The sequence below is a fragment of the Trachinotus anak genome, unplaced genomic scaffold, assembly GCF_046630095.1.
Source record: "Trachinotus anak isolate AG129_WGS33_773 ecotype Australia unplaced genomic scaffold, CSIRO_AGI_Tana_v1 ptg000016l, whole genome shotgun sequence".
Taxonomy (NCBI): domain Eukaryota; kingdom Metazoa; phylum Chordata; class Actinopteri; order Carangiformes; family Carangidae; genus Trachinotus; species Trachinotus anak.
In genome coordinates, this window is record NW_027273867.1 from 13,441,534 (window position 1) to 13,465,303 (window position 23,770).

Consider the following 23,770-nt stretch of genomic DNA (forward strand, 5'->3'; position numbering starts at 1 on the left):
GAGCAGCGTCGGCGCCGCAGGAGAGAGATAGGCAAGAGAGCAGAGACAGGCTGTGGAGGAGAAGACGCGCAGTCTGGGATGAAAGATACTTTGATCAAACACTGAACAATCGGATTTCACTTGGTGCCGCCATGTATTTTGGTAAGTAAACGGCGTGCTTTGCTTCTAATCTCCCAAGAGTTCTTTTTTTTTTTTTTTTTTTTTATTTGTTGTGGATAACGCAGCGGAATCACTTGTTGCTATGTTGAAATGGATGAGAGCTGAGTGAAGTCGGTCACCTGCACAGTGGAGCAGATAGAGCCAGCAAGACAGCAGTTTATTCAGCGCATCTTTTAGAATATGAAGCCTGGGTCATATTTGTTTTAGTTTGATCATCGTGGGAAATAGCAGACGGGGGAATTATTATTCCGTATCAGGGAGAGGATATAGAAATGTAATATCAGAAAAGCTCACAAAGGCTAGAGAAAGAAAATATACTTTAGTGCGAATTGTTATGAATGCGTATACTGTTGGATAAAGGATCATAAACTGTGGGGAAACATAAGTCATATATATTTATATAGTTATGGAAATCACAATTCGTGTTTAATATTCTATTTAAAAAGACTGACCATCTAAGGTCGTGTGTGTGTGTGTGTGTGTGTGCGTGTGTGTGCTGTTGTGTTTGACCTGAGTATTTGCATTTGCAAGAATTTAGAGATACAAGAGACACGTGGACGAGATGAGAGACATAGATCACACACACACACACACACACACACACACACACACACACACACACACACACACGACTTTAGCTAGTTAAAGGCAATCAGACTAATGGCAGAGCGGATGGGTGTGTTGTGATTTTGATTATGATGATTACACTGGTTCTGAATCAAACTCTAATCAGGCTCAGAGAACATGGAGAACTATAGAAAACAAGACTCACAATCAGGACTCAGCAACACAAACAGGACGCTTATCACACAGCACTTTTACTAATGGTCACAGAACCGTGTGTGCTTGTTTGTAAGGATGTGTACTAACATGTTTTGCGTGTGAGTTTAATTTTGATATAATGGATTTTGTGAAGTGGGTGATTGTTTGCATGTGTGTGTGCGTGTGTGTGTGTGTGTGCATGTGTGATTGCATGCACTCATAGCTGTGGCTATAATTTGATTAACCTTCAGAATCCCCGTGTGTGTGTGTGTGTGTGTGTGTGTGTGTGTGTGTGTGTGTGTGTGTGTGTGTGTGTGTAAGAACACCCCTGAGTACTGAGACAGTCTGAAGGTCCTCACCAGGTCATTCTCACTCTGAGTTCTGGAGCTGACACGATTAGTCAGTGAATCAATGAGTCAGTACTTGATTAATACTTTGAGTTTGATGGTTCAAGTTTATCTCATGTGAATATTTCCTGGTTCTGACAGTAAACTGCATGTCTTTGGGTTTTGGGCCGTTAGTCAAACAAAATAAAACATTTTGTGACAATGTCTGGGAATTTATAATGCACCCTATTTTTTTCTTTTTTTACTATTTATGGAAACATGGTGGAACAATCAATACTTTCCTACCCAGCATAATCATACGCATGCTGTCGGTGCTGTTATCATCAGTGTTGGATACAGAAGTCTACAGTTTCTTTACTTGAGTAAATCTACATTAAGGTCCAAAAGTATGAAGTGAGACAATATTCAAGCAATATTTAAAAGTTATATGTATGCTATATTATAGGATTATTATTTCTGATGGATTTATGTGTAAATGTGAATTCATTGTTTAATCTGTAACAATGGATCATATTTTATTTACATAAAATCCGAATGTGTAAAGAATATTGTGCTCTCAAGTGCAGTGAACTAGAGATAGGACACAATAGAAACACTCAAGTACAAGTACCTTTGCACTGTACTTCAGCACAGTATGGAACTAAGTGTACATACTTACCTTCAGTCTCTGCTTGTCATACAAATTCCAAATTTCATGTGTTTGCTTATGTGGATGAGTGGGTGTTTCAAACTAACATTGGATGAAGTGACGTTTGATCTGAGTGAAGCTTTACCTTACTTCACTTACTGCCAGTGTGGACTAGTGAAATTCTTTGTATTTACATTTATTTTGTCAATGTAATCAGCAATTTTTTATTCACAACTAGCATTCAACAACATTAATGTAAACGTGCCTGTAAGCTCAACAGCCTAAAGGAACTGAAAGCTGACAGATAAATGAAGAACATCGTAAATACAGTAGTAAAGTTGCAAGTTGAAAATACGAGAGGACAGACTGAAGGAGCTCTTTGTTCTGACAGTTGTAAACAAACAATACAATCCATTTTTGAGCGCAAGAACTTTGAGCACGGCGTGTTTTCCTCCAGTTCGCCCTGAAAAGAAACACCTCATCTCTATTGAGTCATTGCACCGTATGTTTATCTGTCTACCTGTCTCCTCCCTGCCATGCTGTCTCCTAGGTAATGTGTGCCACAGCGTCATGCCACCACTGGCCCGCCCCACGCTGTGCAGGACCCAGCCCTCCCCCGACCCGAAGCCCATCCTCCCTTTCCACCTGCTACCTGGATATACTGATGTGAGTACTGTCAGTCATTGTAGTTGTCATGGCAACCACAATCTCACTCACTGCGCTCAGCTGCCTATAAAAAAAAAAAAGAAAATTAAAATCAAAACCCCAAACATTGACTTTATCGTGGCAATTGCTGCTGTGAGTGGAGGAGTTTATTTCATGGAGGACTCTGCCCGCGCGGAGTTGTTTTTCAATACACAGATGTATAAGTGCACTGCCTACATCTTTCCAAATATATCACCTCTGATGCAGAGAGCTGTGACATTTCCACACAACCTGGGGGGTGGAGCTGATTCTTTGGTATTCCTCATGCAGAGCTTTTCTCAGAGCTGTCTCTGCCCCGGCGCTTGTGAAGGGTAAAGGTGCAGAGAACCAAATCTGACCAAGTGCAAACCCTGAGGAGAGTTGATGTGTCTGAGCTGAGGGCTGACGTCTGGTTTACAAGGCGATTGTGCTGTAAGGAGTCTTCATATACTCCTGGCTGTATGATGTGTGAAATCATTTTTCCGGCCTGTGCTCACTGGCCTAACAAAACAGTCTCGTACACGTCTGTTTTGTGTGTGTATGTTTCTTTTGAGCACATAAAGCCAAGAAATTATGGTGTGTTTTTTTTTTTTTTTTTTTTTTTTTTGTCCTCACACTCACTCTAATACCAATATGAATTGAAGAGGCTGAAAACCACTAATAAGCCCATCACGGAGACTTGCCAAATAGCCACTCTGAAGAAAAATTGCCAATTTTCCTTTTGTTCCTCCCTTTTCTTTCCTTTGGTTTCATCTCTTATCTGTGATGTGCTCTTAGATGTTTAGAGGAGCTATACAGAGAGACAAACTGAAGGTTTAAAAGAAAGATGTGTATGTGTGTGTAATATCATTAAGGTGCAGTGTAGTAAATGTATGTGTGTGAGGGCTGTATGTGTGCGTAACCTCGTTGTCTTGGCCAAAAAAGGCCACCTGAGGAGAAGTCAGACACCGGCCTACATCTCAGCCCCGTTTCAGCCCGCTCTCCTCTTCTCTCCAGCCTTCTCATCCATCCCTTCCACTTTCCTGCGCTGCCCTTGCTCCGTCGCCCTCTTCACTTCAGCCCTATCTTTGTGTGTATTTTTCACTTTGTCTCCTGCTGTCAGCTTCCCCATCCCTCATCCTCGCTCACGCTTTTCTTGCTTTTGAGCTCCACATCTCTCCATCCCTCCCTCCACTGACCCTTCTCCTCCTGTAACATAAACATCTCTGGTAATCTCCCCTGGTGGACGACCTTCACTCTCAAGTCAGTTAGCTTGGTTTGTTGTTGTTCCATCACCTTGTCCCTGCCGAGTCACATCCCTTCGCCCCTGTTGAAAACTGCTGTCTCTCCCTTTTCTTTCATTCTATTTCATCTCACACACATATATAATTATATGATTATATATCATTTTATTATATATCATTTTGTTGAATTATAAATTTATACGCAAAATCACAAAACTATATATTATGGCTTTTAACTTGTTCTAAACAATCAATACAATCAAATTGGAAAAGGAGCAGAGGAGTGGCTAAATGTCTAAAATACAATTCCATGCACATTGAAAGTCCCTTCTGCCTTTAATTCTAATTTCCCAGAGCTGAACGTAACGTATTCAGATGTCTTGTTTTACCCTACAAACAGTCCCAACCCCCAATATACCCAGTTTACTATCATATATGACAAGGGAAGCAGTAGATCCCCACACTGGAGAAGCTGGAACCAATGAATTTTGGGAATGGTTGCTTAAAAAAAGGACAGGTATAAAAGGTTATCAAAATAGTTTATGTTTAATTTTCAACTAATCGATCAGTTGTTTGTTGTTTTTGTTCCATGAATGACACCTTTCAGGTCAGGACAGAAAACCTGTGAAAATACCGTTGAAAATACAAAAAATAATAATGATAATAACTGAAAGAAACTGAATGAACTTTGTCAGCAAACTGAACAGGACACCACAGTGTAAAGGGAATCGTCTCCCTCCTCTGACTTCTTCTCTGAACCTGTGGGTGTTAAGTTAGTGGCCACACAGCTGAGTTTTTTTCTGGTGTGTTTTTATGTGTGGGTTTACTGTGTGTGTGTGTGTGTGTGTGTGTGCATGTGTGTGTGTGTAACCCTGCATCCTCTTGTGAATGTAGATGCAATGTGTGTTGGCCTCTGTAAAGCACTGCGCTGGAGTTTGTTTGGTGCCCACATGTGGGTTGTCATGGTTACAGGGTTGCGCGCATGTGTGTGTGTGGATGTTTGTCGTGAGCCAGGGATCCAGTGCTGCAAACTGGGACTTCACTGGCTAGTTTCGTGGGTTTTTTTTTTTTTTCCTGAAAATGGAAACAAAAGTGTGTTTGTTTCCAGGCAAATAATAATTTACATAACAAAGAACCAAAAGCAGCAACTCATTCATCATAACCCTCCTGTTTTAGGTGCTTGACGTCATGCATTCACACATAGCTCTCACGCTGGTACATAATGTAAATACAGGAACATTCATCATTATAAATGTTGAGGCTCTTGACTGTGCTCCAGGTAAATGTCTGCTTTACTTCATTCGACCATATGTTTCAGCCATAACTCCCTCCATGGAGCTGAGTATGTCTGACACATCACCTCTGCTTTGTGTGAGGAGGGAATGTGCTGATTGTAAATGATGCTCTCTGGTGGATGTCGTGTCTTTATTTACTGTACCATCCACTAAATTGGCTTTTTTTTTTTACTTTTAATGCCCCAATAAGCAGGATTTTGTTTCAGCAGGTCATGTTGTGTGTGTGTGTACAGAGGAAAGAAGGAATGGCCAGTGAGTAAGAAGGGCAAAATGACTTTGCCACAGGTGCTAGTCCATCCCAGAGTGTGGAGTTGGAGAGGGTGGTAAGAGAGTGCGTCTACGGGGAGGCAGAGAGGTGACTTTGATCAGACGGAGGCGAAGGGAGAGGCAGAGGGTTCAGAGGGGAGCAGATGGAGGGGTGAAGTGAGGAATGTGTGATGGAAGGTCAGATGGTGATACAGGAGCCTTGGCGCTGAGGAGGGAGGAGGGAGGAGGGGATGGAGAGAAGCTTTTACTGATGTTAAACTGCTCAGGCTCATTCGGACAAACATAAAACTGTACTCACTTCATTATGAATGTTTTAACATTAATGTGGCCACGTTGTTATTCGTGTGTTAGATTACACACATAGTCTTTAACCGTGTATTAACACATCATGTTTATTACAAATATCTCATTAAAAGTTTGACAGTTTTCTTTGTAATTTCCTGTTTTGCATTTTACACATGTTACACAAAGGAGCTGCATTTGTTTTTATTTTTGTCTGTTTGAGTTTTATATGCACAAACAGCTGCAGGGAAACAGAGTGAGATCAGAGACCAATGAGTGAAGACATGCATTCCTGTGCAGCCGCCTGGAGTGATGATCAAAGAAAATGAGCACACGCACATACACACACGCACGCACATGCAGAGAGAGAGAGAGAGAGAGAGAGAGAGCAAGAGAGAGAGAGAGAGACAGAGAGACTCTGTTGCATTTTTTACTTTTGAAAGGCAAAGAATTCATCTTTGGCACTAAAGAAACAGACACTATCTCCAGTGCAGTGCTGCATCTTTCCCAGGGCTTACAGAACGAGCTGGCAGACCCATAACAACACATAAATTCCTTCGTCATCTTCAGCCACATTTCCATAAAGCCTCCCTGGTTGCGGCTGCTCGTACGACTCCCTACATTTCATCCCAGGTAATAGGTTTGCTTTGCTCCACACAGGCCAGTTGGTTTTTATTGTGCTGTGTATATGTGCTCGTTAAAACCTCCGGTAGGTAATGTCCAGAGGTGCACAGCGCTGTGTGGTCAGTATTATGTACACAGACACACACATACACATGCAAAGACGTGGGGAGGTTTACTGCCTTGTCTTACACTCATAAAAAAACTCCAGTCTGCAGGTGGAGAGGTAATTTTATAATTAGTGTGTTTTTTTTTTTTTTATTGCTGGCAGTACAGGGCAACTCAAACACCACAACACGACACACGATTTTAAAACTGTGTAACACTGTTTTTACTCTGCATGCTAATAGTAACTGATCACACCTTGCAGGGAGTGTTTCAAAGCCCCACCGTCATTTCAAACTGAGTGGAAAGAGCGTCTGCAGGGTCAGTGTCATGGAGACTTCTTGGAGCAGGGCTGGGCAAGGAAACTCTCACCCCCTGTAGGTTTTAAAGATGGCTGTAAAAAGTTTGTAGCTTATCCATTATGGAGAGCAGAGGATGTGGTCAAGTTGGCTTCATGGTGGTCCGAATGGATTCCAATAATGAAGTTTTCACTGCAGAAAAAATAGATCAGATAAACATTTTCAACCTACATCTGCTACATCATCTTCTTCCCTGCTGTCCGTCTGAACCTGTATTGTGCTAGTTAGATACGTTGCTTTTTGTTTAGGAAATGCAGCATCAGCCTAGCCAGTGATTGCGCAAGAAATGGAGTTCAAACTTGGTTCAGAGTTATGGTTTAGTCTGGGTCTGGTCTCTCTGGAGCACGGGGGAGGATGTTTTCACAATCTGAATATCTTCCTGCAATGTCGCCGTGTGTCTGTGCACATGTGTATGGCTAATATGTGTTGCACCAGCTGTGTGTCCCCCCCCCCCCGCCTCTAACAGACAGCATGTCATTTACAGCTTAGGTGACCGCTTTCACTGCCTACTCAGTCTTGTCTTCTTTTCTTTCACAATCTTAAACCAGTCATGACCTTTATGTCACGCTTCTGCTTTGTTGCAGATGGAGCATATCCATAAAGCTGTGATTTGCCCAGGCTTTGGGCTAACCTCACCGCTGAAGAGGAAGCCCAGTTCCTGCGGAGTCTGCCGACTGAGGTTCAACTCTGAAGTGGGTGGTGTCGTGTGGGAAACACACTTTAATTTGTTTTTCTTTGAGGGTGCTTTTTCTCATACACACCCTTGCATGACAGTTGAACGGCTGAGGAGACCTGCCCTTGTAATTGGCTGTTGTACTGGTTCTGAGGGGTTGAAGCTGTTTTCTTAAATCACTGGGTGAAATGTGCACACCTCTCATATTTAACTTGTGTAGAGCATAATTTTTTCTAGTTTGCTAATTACGGAATGATTCATCAATGATTCAGACTATCATGTGCTGTACTGCAATACAGTGTCACCATCCCTGTTTCAAACGATAAATGTCTGAGAAAGTTTAACATAGAAAAATTGCATTAAAAAGCCAAAGGCTGACTCCAATGGTCACAATTGCAACTGATGTAAGCAACCGCTTACATCAGGAACTTGTTGCCTGGTGTTTGTCTGTGTATTAATACATCTGTCAATCAATGTGACAGATGAGCAGCCTCTAAAACTCTTTGCTGGAGCTACATATTTATCAGGTTTTGTCGCTGAAAGTAAAAAAAACATTGTCACATAACTAGATAATTGTGTGCGGTCAGTTTATACCTTCTTGTTGTGCACACAGGTGCAGGCTTCTTCCCATTACAGTGGCACCAAACATGCAAAAAGACTGAAAGCTCTGGACGCCCCAGATTCAAAGATCAGGACCTCTGAACCTGTCGCCAAGGAAACCACATCGCAAATCCTCTCGTCACCCTGCTCACTGCCCTCCGGCTCTGAAACAACGTCAGGAGGTGTGTGTCTCTGCAGGCGCGCACACTTCCCCTGCGTGTATGTGTGTGTATGCAGACATCAAATGTACGACAGTGTTAGATATACGAATGCACGGCTTGAACCTGCTTTTTCCCAGTCATGACTTTAACTCTTTGATGTGATAAACCCCCTGCTGCTCTGGGTTTTACGGTGAAGAGATTAGAGGTTGAGCATTATCCTCTGCTCCCTCCTCATGTCTTCATTTACTGACCTCATTCATTGGCCTCCTGAGATCAAACACACACCGCAAATACTTTGCATATGATCTGTGGGAGGCTGTACAGTACCGATGCAGGCACCTACAGAACATGTGTGCCGTAAAATCTGTGTGTCAAAGCGTCGACTGCTTTCCAGTGTATATATATGTGCCGGTGATAATGTGCTACTTTTGCATGTGTGTGGGTGTTGAGGAATGAAAATAATACATTTTGCTGCAAGCTAAAGAGCGAAAAAGATTGAATAATTTTTCTTGACACTGCTGATATGAGAGTTTGTTTGTTTGAGAGAAAGAAGGAGTGATCACTTCCAGTTTGGAGCTAGTTTGAGGGAAGTGGATGAGACAGCGGGAGTGCTCTCTGAAGATTACTGCAGCAAACAGCCTCATTGGCCTCTCAGAGTGGGGGATCAATGGTAACAAACAGACACTTTCTCGGCAAGGCAGAGCTAATCATTGTTATTAGCAAAGAGTGAATCCTTAAATCAGCACACGCTCCTCCAGGGAACCTCCACAATTCAGTTTCACAAAAGATAATAGAGCCAAATCATCTCTATACAAAACTGTTCGTCTAAGTGCTGGGAGACAGATCCTAGGGGAAATCATTGATTATTAGTGCGATTAGAGAGGTTGATAGAGCTCATAATCACCTGTAGCCTGGTGAGTTTTTATCTCTCTCTTTGAGCAAGTCATGAAATTAGTATTTCTGTAAGCTGTAAGAGTTCAGGAATTTCATAGTAGTAAAAAAATGTTTGTCCCCCAACCAACCTTCTCAGTCTCAATCTCCTTTTCTCTCTGCTTTCTTGCTCTCACACTGCTTTCTGCACTATGTCTCATTATTGTTCTGTTTTATTCTGGGTTTATTTCAGAACCCTCAGCCCCAAACTCTACCTCTGAGGCGGCACCATCGAGCAGCGGCCCCGCTGAAACTGTGAAAGCGCCCTCTGAAACCTCCCTGTCACCCAGCCCGGGGACAACAGAGAAAGAGACACAAAGAGATGGAGACGTGGGGGTTGCTCCCGAGGAGGAGACGGAAGAAGAGAAAGCTATACGTCTTCTCTACTGCTCCCTCTGCAAGGTGGCTGTCAACTCTGCCTCGCAACTGCAGGCCCACAACAGTGGTGAGAAACCATGCTCATTGCGGCAGTCAAGCTTTGCCTTTTTGCACTGTTTTTATATACTCTGTTGATGTGACTGTATATCTGCACAGGCACTAAGCACAAGACAATGCTCGAGGCTAGAAGTGGCGATGGAGCCATCAAGTCTTTTCCGCGGACGGGGGTGAAGGCCAAGCTGGCTGCGCCATCTGAGTTGTCAACTGGACTCCAGAACAAAACTTTCCACTGTGAGATCTGCGATGTGCACGTCAACTCTGAGACTCAGCTCAAACAGGTGTGGTGTTAAGAATGAAAAAAAAAAAGGAAAACAAAGCTTTGGTAGGTTAGTTGTTATACTGATAAACTCAGAGACGAATTTCACTCACTCATTAGACAACTATTTGCAGCTATTTTAAGTCTGTGTGGTTGTGCTGTATGTGCATGACACAACAAAGAACATGACCAACTAACCATAGCTGCAACGTGGATCAAGCAGAGTGAACCCTCTGCGGTTGAGAGGAGAAACCTCTTACTGGTTAGGTCCTCTTGTGTAGGTAAAGCTATGAAAAGGTCAACTGTCACACAAATTTACCACTCATTCAGTCAACCAGGTCATAGGTGTGAACATGTCACGCCTGTCACTGCAAGTGAGTTAAAATCACAGTTCTCTCAATATAATGAGCACAAAGACACTAAGCTTTGTCTGTTTCACCCGAACATCTGAGTATGATGTTCGCATCTCTGCTCGTGATGTGACTGCATAGTGCTGGTCTTCATATCTGACTGTTTAAAAGTTAACTTTGGCCAGGTGCTCATGAATATTTAGCAGTTCACTGCTGATTGTGTGTCGCGCTGGCCGAAGCCATCTGTTTGTGCTTGTCAATCAAATCAAAAAGATTTCCAAACCCACTTCTCATGAATATTTTCAATCTCAAAGTCGGAGCCAACAAGATATCAACATTCTGCCGTAGGAACTTTGATTAGGCTTCCTTTAATTTCCTTTTCACCAATTATAAAAATCTCCAAGCAAATGCGACCGTCAGCTTCTTTCTTTGTCTGCTTTGTCTTTATGCTGATGTCTGCTTCTGTCAGGGTTTATTTATGTGAGTGTTTCTCTGTGTGTCCCTCTCCTCCCCTCCAGCACATCAGCAGCAGGAGACACAAGGATAGAGCAGCAGGTAAACCAGCCAAGCCTAAGTTCAGCCCCTACACTCCTACCCAGCGTCACCAGAGTTTCCAGGCAGTGAGTACTCTGCTGTTGCTTGATTTATTTTCACCCTCATCAGTGTGTTTGTGTACATGAGCTGATTCTCTAGAGCCTTTTCCAGGAAGCTCCACTCCCTACTGCCAATGAGACAAATCACCAGCGATAGGAGTTGAAGGATCTTATGCCTGACATATTTTACTCCCGCGATGTTGTGAGGAAAAAAAAGCAGATTACTTTGGAAAAAACAGCATACTCTTGATAAGATTGTTTGGTGATAACTGGGACAGCGTATACCTCTATTGGCCAAGTAGCTGCTAGGACTTTATCTCCTTGTCCTCCTCTGGTTTCCTACTTAAACTCACTTAAGATCTATTTCCTTTAAAAAATAATCTTGATTGCAGTTTGTTTGTCTGTGTTTCCTCCTCAGATTCGGCTAGCTCTACGGAAGAACCAAGACCTGACCAAACCTCTGGCCTCATGTCTCCTACAGCGTCAACTTTCCGTTGCTGCTGCTGCAGCCATGGCAACGCTGCCCCCCTTCCCTCTCCGGCCTGCCTCAAACTCAAGCCCTGCCCTGTTTCAGAGTCAGCCCCTCCCCCAGGCGCTGCTGCATCCAGCCCCTGGACCCATCTGTTCAACACACACACCGGTTCTGTTTTCTCCCTACTGACCCCGTCAAAGTCTCAATCAGCTCTGAACTACAGCTAAAAACAAACCTGAAACCCGAACAAGATGTGATGTAAGACAGGCTTGCTGTACTCCACATACCAACAGATACTGAGGGTGTCACGGACCAGGACTGAAGACTTTTGCTTGGGCCAGAACCATATGACAGGTTGGGATGGAGGAAATACAAAGCAGCGAATGATCTGTGATGTGAGCGTGTGAGTGAATGTGTGTGAGTGCATGCACAGATGTAGCCATCACAGAAGTACAACTTTTTACAGTGTTTTTGCTCCATACCATGAACTTTTATAGATTTATAGATAATCTGTGTAAAGTACAATAAAGTCCCTCTTAAAATGGACTTTGCAGTTTAATTCAGTATAGATTTAAGAAAGATGCAGAATGCTGAACTTCCATGATGACTACAACTCTGTGTGTTTGCGTGTACAGATATGCATATCTGAATGAATGTATGAATGCCAATCAGAGCATGCTTGACTCAAGATGTTTATTATTTTCCAATAAAAAATAGCTATGGATACTCATATTGGATTCCAGAAAATTATTTATTACCTTTTAGAGGTTGAAAGCAGCCTCATGAATCAAAGCAGGCATTTTATCAAACAAAGCAAAGCTGGAAATGGCTGAAAGACGTTGCCTGAAAACGTGAAAGGCTGAAAATACCTGAAAGCTGAGCATTAAATGGTGCCTGTAGCTGAATGTATGCAGAAGTAGTTCAACTTCAAAGAGGAGGTTGAAGAGTATTTGAAGATTTTTGACCTTTCACTTCAATTGTAAAAAAAAAAAAAAAAAAAAAAAAAAGCTGAATATTTAACGAGTAGAAAAAGTAGAACTAATGGTAACACAGAGAGAGCCCCACTAGAGCAAGACGCCTCAACTCCAAAACTATACTTTATACTGCTGACATTTTCTCAGAAATGACTGCAGTTAAAAAAGTACCTAGATTTGTGCTTTTGCTCAAGAGTGGAGATCATTTAACAATGAAGTCTATAGAGCAGTTGAAGGGGTCTCCTGGTGCTTAGAGGCAGAAAATTCTCCCATTGTCCTTTTGCTATTGCTATATAGTCCTTTTGCTTAAATACCTAAACTGTGTGAAAGAAGACAAATTTGCCCTCGTTCTGGGAGTAGGTTGAATGGATTTGAAGAGTCAGTCTGTTTACTTCAATTGTAAAAAAAAAACCCAAAAAGAATATTTATTAGTAGAAAAGATGGAAGCAAAATATCATTAAAGAGCAGAACAGAAGGAATAATAGAGTGAAGATAACAGTGCTGCGCAAATCAGCATTCACACTAAATAGTGCCATTGTTTTTCAGCATAAATTGTGGGATGGATCTTTGTTGCAACATATTTTTATTGAATAAGACACAATGTACGAACAAATGTCTAGGCCTTTCAGCTTCTTGTGTTTGGTTCTCCCAGACGCTGACAGAAATGTTGATGCGCCAAGATGCAGTCAGGCATCACCTCCTCCCAAACCCATAATTCTCTGTGTTCAGAGGCTGACCTAAACCCATTTCATCCTCTACTGCTACTTAGCAGCACGCAAAGACAGTCTTTCCTTGGTCTGTGTTCAGGTATTTGCCTAGAAACATAATGAAAAGGGCACATCCATAGACTTTATTTAGCTTCAGGAGACTTTGAAGGCTTCTTTCAGACTATTTATTACTTAGGAGTACAGATAAACCCCTGTACCCCCTGCATCCCCTCCAGCTTCATTCTCTGAGATAAATCAAACCAGGAATGTTCTGTCTGACTTTATTGTCTGTCTTTTTGATGAGGTTTACTACACTGCCGCCGCAAGCAATGTGTAGCTCATTTTGGTAAGCTCATGTTTTAGAGGAAGTTCATTTTAAAAGCCTAGAGGTATAGAGAGAGTGTGTGCTGCTGCTACAGTACAGCCACTGATCTGAGGAGCTGCAGTAGGTTTATGATTTGGACACACTTCAAGCAGGCTTTAAGATTCTGTCTCAGGGCTGTTTTTTCCTGCGTCGTCTCTGCATAAAGTTGACGTAAGTGGAAAAAGTCACAACGGTATTTTAATTGTGACTACATTTCTGTGATCGCTGATAAGATTCCATGCCGACGTTATCTGAATGATGGTCATTTTTAACCTTTCTCAGGGGCTGAACTCAGTTCATGAGATCAGAGGCTGAGAGACTGCTGCTTTTTTAACCTTCTATGACTTCTCTTGTTTTGGTCTTTCATCAGACAGCTGACACCAAACTGGATTAATTAGATAGATATTTTCTGCTTCTGTCTCCCACAGCCACTCCAAAGTAAATAATTCCACCAGCCAATTCAGAGAATTATCATCCAATCAATCACTGCCTCCCGAATCTTCCAGTTGTCACAGCGGTCATTATTATTATTATTAATTGTCTGGGGTACTGATTGTGAACATCTGTGTGTGGGATGCTCAATTCTCCACAGGCTGTCAGAATCCAGACCTCCTCTGGCTCCTAACTCCCTGGCTCACTCCCTTGCCAGCCTTCACTGCCTTTTCTCCTTCACCTTTTGTCTTTTTTTCTTTTGTTGTCTCACAATTACGTTCAGTCTCTGCACTGGCTTTCAGTCTCTCACTCCTCTATCAAATTTGTGGCATGCATTCGCACATGCACACATAAACATATGTCAGCAATACAAAACCCTGACTTGGCATCCAGGGAATTTTTTATTCTCTGCTACCTGGAGAGAGTACAAAGGTACAGAGTAGAGCTGTGCATGCCATGTGAGGGAAGTTTTGCTTGCTGTTCACATAGAAAAAAGACTATAATAAGCTTTTGGCATGAGGATGCAGCATTTGGACTTCTGCATATTGCACTTTAATTCAAACCATAAAACAAAGGTGGACATGGGTAATTGCGATGAGACTATGACCAACACATATGAGGGATGGAAAAAAAATTATTTTATGAAACTCAGCTGGAAAATAAAACACAAAATGCTACTGAAATCTGTATTCCCAATCCAAAACTTTCTTTACAAAGTACGTTTTAAAGGTCTGCAGGCAAATAAGTGCCATAGAAATAAAGTTTAAATTACCAAAATACCGCTCGTGCTTCTTAGACTGGAGAAAGAGTTTTGATTGAAAGAACAGGTCAACATTTTTAGAAAGTACAGTTTGCTTTCCTGATGAGTGTTAGATGAGAAGATTGATACTACTTTCCTGTCTGTACAGTAAAAATAAAGCTACATATTAGCTTAGCCAAAATACTGGAAGTATGGGGAAACAACTAGCCTGGGGGTGTAAAAGAAGGTAAAAAAAAAAGGGGGTAAAAAAAGGTTAAAAAAAAACAAACTCTGACAAAACACTGTTTTTTGGCAGGTTATCATAGAGGGTTGTGTAGTGGACCATTACTTGACCAGGGCCAGTAACTTCATGGGGATGCTCTGCTTCTGGCCAAGAAATAGTCTGGCATTTTAAATGGTGAGGTGCTTGTTGAAGTTGAATATAAATTTTTTTATTAAAAAAATATAAAAAGCAAAGTCAGAGATTTCATCAATATGGTATTTATTTAAAGGGATCTGATTGAAAAATAATCAAATAATTCAAAAATATATTAGGCTAGTATTGTCACTGTTATGACTGACTCATTCAGAGACCTCACTGTCTTTGACCAGCAATCCCTGCAACTTAAACTGTTCAGAGTATTATACATCTAAAGGCTGGCAGTCCTACACCACAATAGCTATACAAGCCTCCCTGTGAGAGCTGTGTATCTCCAGCTCTAGTGGGCAGACAAAAGGTGAGCGTGCAGTGGGGTGCTGTGGCACAAGCATCGTCTGTCTCATTCAGCGTTCCTCCACAGCAAAAGGGAGCTCCAGGGAGAAAAAATTGAGAGTTCAGACACAGCCATCGATTCAACCAACCAGTTCACTCCTAAGTGGCTATTGTTGCTCTTGGAGTACCAGACAGAATTTGTTTTGTCCCTTTGAGGCTGTCTGGTCCAGCGGAGGCAGTGCAGCAGTATGGCATGGAGCAACAGATCAGTAAACGGAGGGGATGTTGGCTGTGAAGTAAATGGCTCAGCAGGGTGTTGAAGAACAGGCTGTAAGGCATAATGACCAAGCTGCAACCCACAGTGAACCAATGTGTGTCTGTGCCTCGGTGCTGCTGTCATCTGGGTTCAAAGCAGGGATGTGCTGGTAAAGCAGTGCTCCCTCGGTCTAGTTTGTTAGCAACACTGTCAGACACTAGCCAACCTCACAACCACATAGCTGTCATGTTTGAATCATTTTGCAATATTAAATAAATACAGTCCAGTTATAGTAATCAATGCACCATTGGACCAGTTATTACCTCTAAATATGGTCAATTTGTTAATTAGATGATAAATTGTGTCCCAAAGTGGCTGTGAGGGGAGTATGTGAGGCATCTTTTTTGACAAGAGACTCTAAAATCTAACTCTGAATGTCAACCATACCCACCAGCAACTATTGCAAATTTAAAATGAAGTTTTGATTCAGGCTTTCATCTGTTAGAGGATTAAGATCACCACACACAAATAGGAGTGATTTTATCAATGACGATATAGGTTTTAATGATGTTGGTATGCTGTTAGTATAACATCACTTAGGCACCTGCACTCCTGTATCTTTGCCATCTTTACAACACTGTGCTGGGATGTTCATCGTCTTGTAATGTCAAATACACTAAAATAAAAAAAAAAAACACTGTAGAGATGTAGGTGGCAAAGCTGGTAATCTGTCTCACAGTTTTGCATCAATCTAAGATTCTTAAAACAAGCTATAACCTGATCTCCCGACTGCTTCTGTAGTAAAGTCCTGTCTTTGCTTTTTGGGTTGATTACACAACCTGTGTTATGATTTCATTACCATAAATTTTGAGTATGGCACCATACGCATATTTTCCATATTAAAAAGTAGGGCTGTGTATTTTGGCTGCAGCCGAGGTGAGTGCGCAGATTAGAGCTAATACTTCTCATCTGGCAGAAAAGCAGGTGATCGTTTCATTGGCCAGTCGAACTGTCTGGACAGGGATATAGGAGCTGGAGATCTGACTAGACAGAGATGAAGTTGTGATCTCCTGATAATGGTAGCAGAGCATCACAGATAAATACATTTGCACTTGCTACTGTTACACAAAAAAGGCAACGGCTTCATCAGTGCTGACATCCATAGTCATCTGTTCTTTGTATATTGTATTGTCTCCATTTCTCTGGTTGCCACAACACTCGCTCCATTTTTATGTTCAGTCCCTCCTATTCTGTCCTTTTCCTGTACCTGTGATAATAAGTTTCTCTGCAGGCATCTGACACGTGGATAGTCAGGGGTGGTATGAAATGACTGTGTGATGGATTTGTCCATTAAAGCAAGCTGAGCTAAAACCTGTGGAGTCCCTCTGGCTGTCTTTCTGTCTGACTTTCTGTGTTTCTCTCCCTCCCTCTCTGTCTATCTTTTTCTTTTTAGTACAGACAGACTCACAAAAAACTCTCTCACACAAAACACACCACTCACTATTTCCCTGCTGTGAAGCAACAGCTGTAACATTTACTTGCTTTTAGCAAGAATAATACACCTTTTATGTAAACAGAAGTGATCTTATTATTAAAACAGTGAGTCATTTCAGGTTTGTATGGCTCACTTAGTAACCGAGCACCCCTACCTACAACACTTACTCAAACCTCTAACCCTTACTTAAAAGCCGTGTCTATTACTAAAAAGAACTTATGATGTTAGCTGGAGTTTATGTGGGATTTTCAACTGTAATACATTTGTATTTATTTTGCTTGTAATAAAGCTTAACTGCTACATATCCTTACATATGCAATGTGGAAATAATCCCATTGAGAACATCTGTGAGAAAAGTATGCCACATGCTTTACTCAAGCGTCTCGCCTGAAAGTACAGGCCTGTATTACAGCTGAGGCACCCTGCTGAGGTCATCTGTTTTCAGAGAGAGACACTGACAACACCCAAACTTGGCCAAAGCCCTTTTTGCAGCCTCAAAATGCCATTCAGTTGGCTGTCGTGGACACTTTCTTGGATCCTCACTGACAAAAGGTCCAAATGGATGTTACATTAGCTGCAGTACCATGCAGGAAAGGTGCAAGTTTCTTCCCTGCACTCTGCCAAGTAAGACATGCCTGTTTGACTTTGACTTGGGAAAGTAAATGAGATCATGACTGGGTATTCACTGTAATTCAATATTTATGGAACACTTATTGAGCAAAACCTGAGAGGGGTAGGAATGGGCACTTATGGCATGGGAGCATGGTTTTAGGAAAGAAGGTTGTGTGTGTGCATGAAGGCATATGCATATGTGTTTTGGCCCTATGTTAAAAAAAAAAAACTGTGAAAGACAGGAGGCTGGACACTGGAGCATAACGTAAGACCTGCTAGTTCAAATTTAAAATTTTGTATTAATCTAATAATGACTTGCTTTCTAAGCTACTTTGTTATCTAAGTTTGAAAAGGCCACGGGAGCTTCAGAAAAACCTCAAGGAATATAACTCAAACTCTGCCTGTCTATGGGCTTTTAGATTAACACAATAATCAGCTCCATCCATGCAGCAAGGCACTTTATGGAGCACCGCTCAAACTCTTATCTCTAGCAGTCAATTATAAACACGCAATTAGTCATTTTGGAGGGGCTGAACGAGCCTGACCCTTGATGAGTATTAATCTAATTTCCATTTTTAAAGAAATGTTCTATACCTCCATTTCCCAGTGGCGCATATTCTCCACTTTGCTTTGTTTGTTACCTACAAACAAAGCGACTGTCAGGCAGAAAAAGTGAATAGAGTCTGACTGAAACACAGAGAATTATAATTAGATATTTGGTGTGCAGTGTGGTAGTCTACTGTTCAGTCTGTGAGGAACAGACGAATGACGAATACTAAATCAGGCACACCTCCTCTGGAAGGAGATGTTGTTTAGTCTCCTGCTGTACATTAGCGCCATCTAGCCAATGGGCCCTTCACTTGGAGGAAGTGACGTCGCCTCACATTCCTACCAATCAGCAGCCGCGGCTCAAAATTCGAACGTCAACTCGCTGAGTGAGTCGGATAAACTGAGATATAACAGATTATTTTGCAGTTTATTTAGATAAATAATGGACTTTTTGATGCAATAATTTACATATGAACCAGTTTGGTGATATACACATGCCGGTAAGTTGCTTTTAAATATAACATACTACAGCAGCTACTGGAGCCTGTCGGACTAACTAACGTTCACGTCAACAAGCGTGCTAACTTAGCTAGCATGTTAGCTTAGGCATTTGTTTTGCTAAGGCTTATTATCATCATGCTGCGCTTTTGATCAGCTGGACAACGTAAAAACACTTTGAACTGATCAAAGATCCTGAGCCATGGTGAAAGAACGGGCCCAGAAGAAGTCCTTCCAGGAGAGTCTGGAGGACATCAAGGAGAAGATGAAGGAAAAGAGGAACAAACGGTTGGCCAGTGCCTCAGCTCCCAACAGAGGACGGTCGAGAATGATAAACAAAAGCAGTGGTGAGGAAATTAAAGTATAACTTACACGCCAACAGTTTTATTTATTCTCAGTAGTTCAGCATCAAAATATATTCATTGATTGATGATGATGATATACTTGCAAGATGCAAGAGGTGTTCACACGAAAAAACGCATGTTTTCTCCCAGGGACTAACTCCACACACACCATCCTGAAGGGTGTCCAGCTGAACAACAAGTCGCTGGCCGTAGCCCTGCAATCTGAGAAGGAAAAAGTGAGGCAAGCCAATGCAGTAATCCTGCAGCTGAAAAGAGAGCAACAGGCTCTGTTCCTTCACCTGCTTCTGCTCAAGAGGAAGCTCAAGGAGCAGGAAGCTCTGGCAGCAAGTGTTTCAGAGGTACAGACCTGTCGCCTGTTTTAGTTCTTATCCAGTCCATGTTTAACATTTGAGAGGGCACTGGGTTTTACTCAGAGTTACCTGAATTTGTAAATGATTTTAAAGTAATGTAGGTCGTCATAAAAAGGAAAACATTTTATTTCTGTGTGTTGGTTTAGATTAAACCTACAAACATCCCTGTTGAACCTCAGCACCATATGAATTTGGCAAGGTAACTTTTTTTTTCAAATCAAAAATTTATCACAGAAAATTTGATCACATCCTTTATCTTGAGTTTTACATCTTTGAGTATCTGTTTCCTTTCGATTTCCAGGAGAAAGCAAATCAGCCAGAACCTTGATGAGTCTATTGTGTGCAAAGCCTCACCAATTTCTGCAGGTATACACACACACACAAACACACACATACATATCATAGTATACGGTAATAATTCTGGTCAATATTAAGGATTTGTCATAACTGTTAGCTCACAGCCGTTATTTTTATATCACTGACCTGAAGCTATGAATACAACAGTGAGGCAAAGTTGGTAGATTTCAGGTCAGAATGCGAATATAATCTGTTCACACTTCATAATCAGCTAGAAATAAAAACAAATAAAAGTAAACAAACAAAAAAAAAGTAGAAACAGTAGAAATACACATTGTTTGTTAATTTCAGAAGAAATTGATTTACATTCTTTCCAGGCTATGACTTATTATTACATAGATAGCCATTAAATTATTTTCAGACTCATCCACAACTGAATTTAAATATAGCCTGATCTTCAGATCGTCAGGTTATTACATGACAGTTGTTGTGTACAGTTTATAGTATTTTAATGAACGATTGCATTTATTGTAATTCTAAAATTGAGTTTTTGTAATTTATAATGTTGATTTTGTCTTTTTATTCACAGAGCCTGAGCCATCTGAAAAGAATGGACAACATGAATGTGACAAGCATGTTACCTTGCCATCTACAGTGGGTGTACGGCGTCGGAACGCAGATAGAAGAAGCAGGAGGAGATCTGAGCGTGTGTGCGAACAGAGGTCATTGAGTGAGGGGGACCCCATCGCAAGCTTGGGGACTTTAATAGCAAGTCCTATTGGCAGTGACAATAGAAATTCAAATCAGCCACAGCAAGGAAAAGAACCAGAAATGGCAGACCCCACTGAACCTGAGGAGTTTCAGCACTCTACTCCTGAACCTGTCCCACCTAAAAAGAACAACCATCAGCAGCCCAATAGGAAACAAGCCCAGCAGCAGTCCCGCAACAAACCAGAACAGGCTGCACGGAAACCTGAGAGGGGCCGCAGACCAGAGCGTGCCCAATTAAAGAAACCATGGGAGAATCCCAAACCCAGAACCCGCTCCAAGAGTCGGGACCGTTCAGCCACACGTTCCAAAACAGCACCTCCACCACAGGGCAATAAGCTCAACACCTCACTGGGATTTAATGACACATTTGACTTTGACTGTGAAGAGAAGGTTCACATCACACCCTTCAAGGCAAAGGCAGAGGATAATCAGCCGGCCGCACCCACCGGTGAAGAGGCTCCAGAAAAAGGACAGACTCAAGCTGACGTGTCACCAGTCGCTTCCAAACAGGATGAGTCCAGTTCATCATCACCATCTTCTGAATCTGAGGACAGCCTGTATGTCCCACGTAAAACCAGGAGGAGACAGACTTTGCCGGACAAGACCAAGGTGATAACCACTCGTAGAGGCCGACCCTCTGAAGTCATCAGACAGAAAGAAAACATCCCTCCAAAACAGGAGATCTCAGGTGAGACTTTAGGCTTGTTATTTAAACTCTTCCAACTTCATATTTCATTTTATAGCTTAATAAGAGAAGTTTAAATGGTTATGATTAAACAATTTCTTTCATTGTTTTGTGTTTTATAGTCTTCAGAGATGAGGAGTCAAGTCCTAAGGCTGCAGAGCCTGAAAAGGGAGAAGCTCATCACCATCACTCCCCTGACTCTAGCTTCTCTAACAGCCCTAACCCTGCAGGAATGGGGCAGGAAAATCACCAAGGTGAGGAAATGTTCTGAAACGCGTTGACTTTATGTCTGTCATAATGGTTTAACTGTGGGCAGGTTCTTATGCCACAGGGAGACTGAAAAAAACATGGTGCTGATATGTATTCATTCATGACACACAGGGATTGGAATTTCAGATTTTATTGATACCAATGACATTATTGATTTTGCTTATCAGTCTGATCCTTAATCAATTCTCTGGATGATTCCTGATCAGTTTTTTGTGTAGGGAAAAAAAACTGGCTTACACAGGTTTTCAGCATCATCAACTGTTTTATTATCTCTGAGTTTTAACACAGTGTAGAAACAGAGTAGGAAAAAGGCAAATGCTCCAATGTTTAGCTGCTTTTTTCAATTAGGTTTTCTTTGTCAAAGAAAATTCTGCTAAGCTTGTCTGCTTGAAGCTAATGTTACAATATAGGATATTTACCCTCAGCATTGTATGCTGCTCGGTTGGAAAGCAGCGACACTTTCACATCAAGTGTCAAATACATGGAATTCCAGGAATTTAAGCCAATGTTGTGTAGAAAGATTTTTTAGCATGTTGCTGGTGTTTCCACCTTTATTTGACTTGACCATTTTACAGATGTTACAACTAGCACTGTCTTTGGACCCTTTCGTCCTCTCCTTGTTGCAAGTTTCCAACAGTATAGATGTTTGATGTCATTGTTTTGCAACATGCAGCTGTCAAGAAAACATCGGCATCCATGAAAGTCAATGATAAGCTCAGAGGCGTACTATTCTGATGGTTCGGACAATTTGGTATCAGTTCTCAATTGGAACCAGTTCTGGATTCCCGACCCTAAACAGGCAACACACAGTCTGATTGAATGCACTTGTTTTGAAAGGATGTTAATTTTAAGCAAATTGGACATTTTCTGGATTGGTCAAAGCTATATCATGGAAATATGAATTATTAACCACTGTTTTAAAAATGATATGACATAGAAGAAGTGATAAAATGACGTGCTTGCTGTCAGGCCTTTACCGTGGGGCAACTCCTCACCCAGCTCATCTTTAGTGTAACCCAAAAAGGTGGCAGGGTTAAGAAAATTGTTGAATGGCTGCTTTTGGGGCTTGAGTGTCTGGTAAATTTTGGATGAAGGATGGTTTATGTGATTTGTTTGACCTGGTTTATCAGAGCCTCACAGGGAGGTTATGGAGGAGAACTGTTTGCTCCCTGTCAGCCCACTGGTTGAAGCTGAAATGATGAGAATAGACAACGTCCTATCCAATTTTGGAGATTCCTCCTCCGACGCTCCACCTCTTCTACCCCACCAAACGCCTAAGAGGATCAAGACATGCAAAAAACGTAAGTTCATTTGTCACTTTCCAAACCTGCCTGTCTAAATGAAATCTCACTGTATGACTGCTAAGAGACAAAAGCTTTGTCACAACGTAGGGAAGCACAAGGGAGGCTTGGCCAGATGACATTTTCATTGTATTATCACTTCTCCATGCACTCACTGCACTCTGTGTTTTTAGCTGTTCACTGGTGTATGCACATGAATACAGACAACTCCTGTTTCTTTCTCTCTTTCTTGTGGATCACATCCTCCGTCACATTTCTACAGGTGGGCTTGGTGTAAGGACAGCAGGGCGGGGCTTGAGTCTGTGTGATGTGACCAATCTGTCCCCCGCAGCCTATCGCAACTTCTCGTCTGATGCCCGATGCTCCACTCCTGTTCCCGCTCGCAAGCGGCGCTGCACCATGGTGGTGGACTACAAGGAGCCCTCTCTAAGCGCGTACGTTCACATGTTAATGCTGTTCTTACTGTTCACTGTTTTTTTTACACTGTGAATGCTCAACATTCCTTTTCTCATCTTGACAGGAAACTTCGACGTGGAGATAAGTTCACAGACTTGCAGTTCCTCCGTTCCCCCGTTTTCAAGCAGAAGTCTGACAGGAGGTCTGTGCAGAAATCAAAGAAATCAGTGAGCAGCCAGCAGCCATTTGAGAAATACAATGAGTCATTTGTGGGGTGTCGTTGAAAGCCGCTACCTTGTTTTGAGTGTTGGTTGTGCTTTTTATACAGTTTTGAGAAGTGTTTATTCTGTTTTTTTTTCCTCTCAAGGTCGTGTTTCTTAATGTGATGTGTAAGATGTAATGACACTGATTAGTTTTAGAATTTTTTTTTGTGACTGTTTCTTGCTTTTTTTCGTATGTCCACAGTCTGTCTTCTCTCATCCATTTCTCCTCTTTATCTCTAAGTAAATGTAGATCAGATTTTACAATTTTATGTCATCATTTTACTTTTGCTTGTTTGTTTTTATTATGAGATCCTGAATACGAGAACAAATTATTGTCATCTAATAAATTCCAATTTATATCTTTCTTTAATTGTATCTTCTGCTGTATAATGTGACAATAAACTTTATTTCTTTACTTGCTCCATTGCATCGTGCAAGTTTAAAGTAATGCCTTTAATTGGAAGGTCAGTGGTTCAAACCCCAGCTCCTCTAGTCCGATTGTGAAAGTGTCCCTGGACAAGACACTGAA

General features: G+C 41.7%; 2 protein-coding genes across 4 annotated transcripts; both read left to right on the forward strand.

Moving 5' to 3' along the window:
- LOC139634431 (zinc finger protein 385D-like) lies at positions 1-11,935 on the forward strand. The gene is made up of 8 exons (XM_071500879.1): positions 1-141; positions 2,447-2,562; positions 7,317-7,424; positions 8,019-8,187; positions 9,290-9,541; positions 9,631-9,812; positions 10,659-10,760; positions 11,152-11,935. The coding sequence occupies exons 1-8, from the start codon at positions 132-134 to the stop codon at positions 11,392-11,394; spliced, it is 1,182 nt and encodes a 393-aa protein (XP_071356980.1). The 5' UTR covers positions 1-131; the 3' UTR covers positions 11,395-11,935.
- Positions 11,936-18,384: 6,449 nt separating this feature from the next.
- Positions 18,385-23,661, forward strand: sgo1 (shugoshin 1). 3 transcript variants are annotated; one of them, XM_071499386.1, is made up of 10 exons: positions 18,385-18,545; positions 18,701-18,890; positions 19,038-19,246; positions 19,405-19,457; positions 19,560-19,624; positions 20,145-21,014; positions 21,134-21,265; positions 22,412-22,582; positions 22,845-23,016; positions 23,103-23,661. In XM_071499386.1, exons 2-10 carry the CDS (start codon positions 18,746-18,748, stop codon positions 23,260-23,262), a joined length of 1,977 nt encoding a protein of 658 aa, XP_071355487.1. In that variant the 5' UTR covers positions 18,385-18,545; positions 18,701-18,745; the 3' UTR covers positions 23,263-23,661. The 3 variants fall into 3 exon arrangements, with proteins under 3 accessions (XP_071355487.1, XP_071355489.1, XP_071355488.1); XM_071499388.1 differs by having other exon boundaries at positions 22,914-23,016; XM_071499387.1 differs by having other exon boundaries at positions 18,736-18,890.
- The last annotated feature ends 109 nt before the right edge of the window (positions 23,662-23,770 follow it).